Source organism: Penaeus monodon, chromosome 32, assembly GCF_015228065.2.
Source record: "Penaeus monodon isolate SGIC_2016 chromosome 32, NSTDA_Pmon_1, whole genome shotgun sequence".
NCBI lineage: Eukaryota > Metazoa > Arthropoda > Malacostraca > Decapoda > Penaeidae > Penaeus > Penaeus monodon.
The window spans coordinates 25,851,465-25,851,767 of NC_051417.1; the positions used below are offsets into that span (position 1 = coordinate 25,851,465).

Below are 303 nucleotides of genomic sequence, written 5' to 3' on the forward strand. Positions count from 1 at the left end.
CAACACCCCTTTTCCACAGCTTAACCCTGATACCTGCGTCATCGGTGTTGGTATCGAAGGTCACGTGACCCCCACGCATCCCTGCCGGCGAGACTGACGTCACAGTCACGTGGTATACGGTACAGGACTCTAACCCTTCCGCAGTGTGTGTTGCGTTCTCGACGAGGAAGCACTGTTTGCTGACGCTGTTTATTCGGGTGTAGCATACCTGGCGATGAAAATGTTGCTAACGAAGCGGGGATGTTTGTTGTTGTTTTTAGGGGGGGGTAGGGGGTCATGGCAGGGGTTGAGAGTATGTATGTA

The 303-nt window shown here is 53.1% G+C and overlaps 1 protein-coding gene across 1 annotated transcript in view; it reads right to left on the reverse strand.

Annotated features, from left to right (window-relative positions):
- Positions 1-303, reverse strand: part of LOC119593628 (fibronectin type III domain-containing protein 1-like) — a 14,041-nt gene that overhangs the window by 9,865 nt on the left and 3,873 nt on the right. Inside the window, exon 5 of the mRNA XM_037942581.1 lies at positions 34-208. Coding sequence (XP_037798509.1) covers positions 34-208 — 175 coding nt within the window. The remainder of the gene's footprint in view (positions 1-33; positions 209-303) is intronic.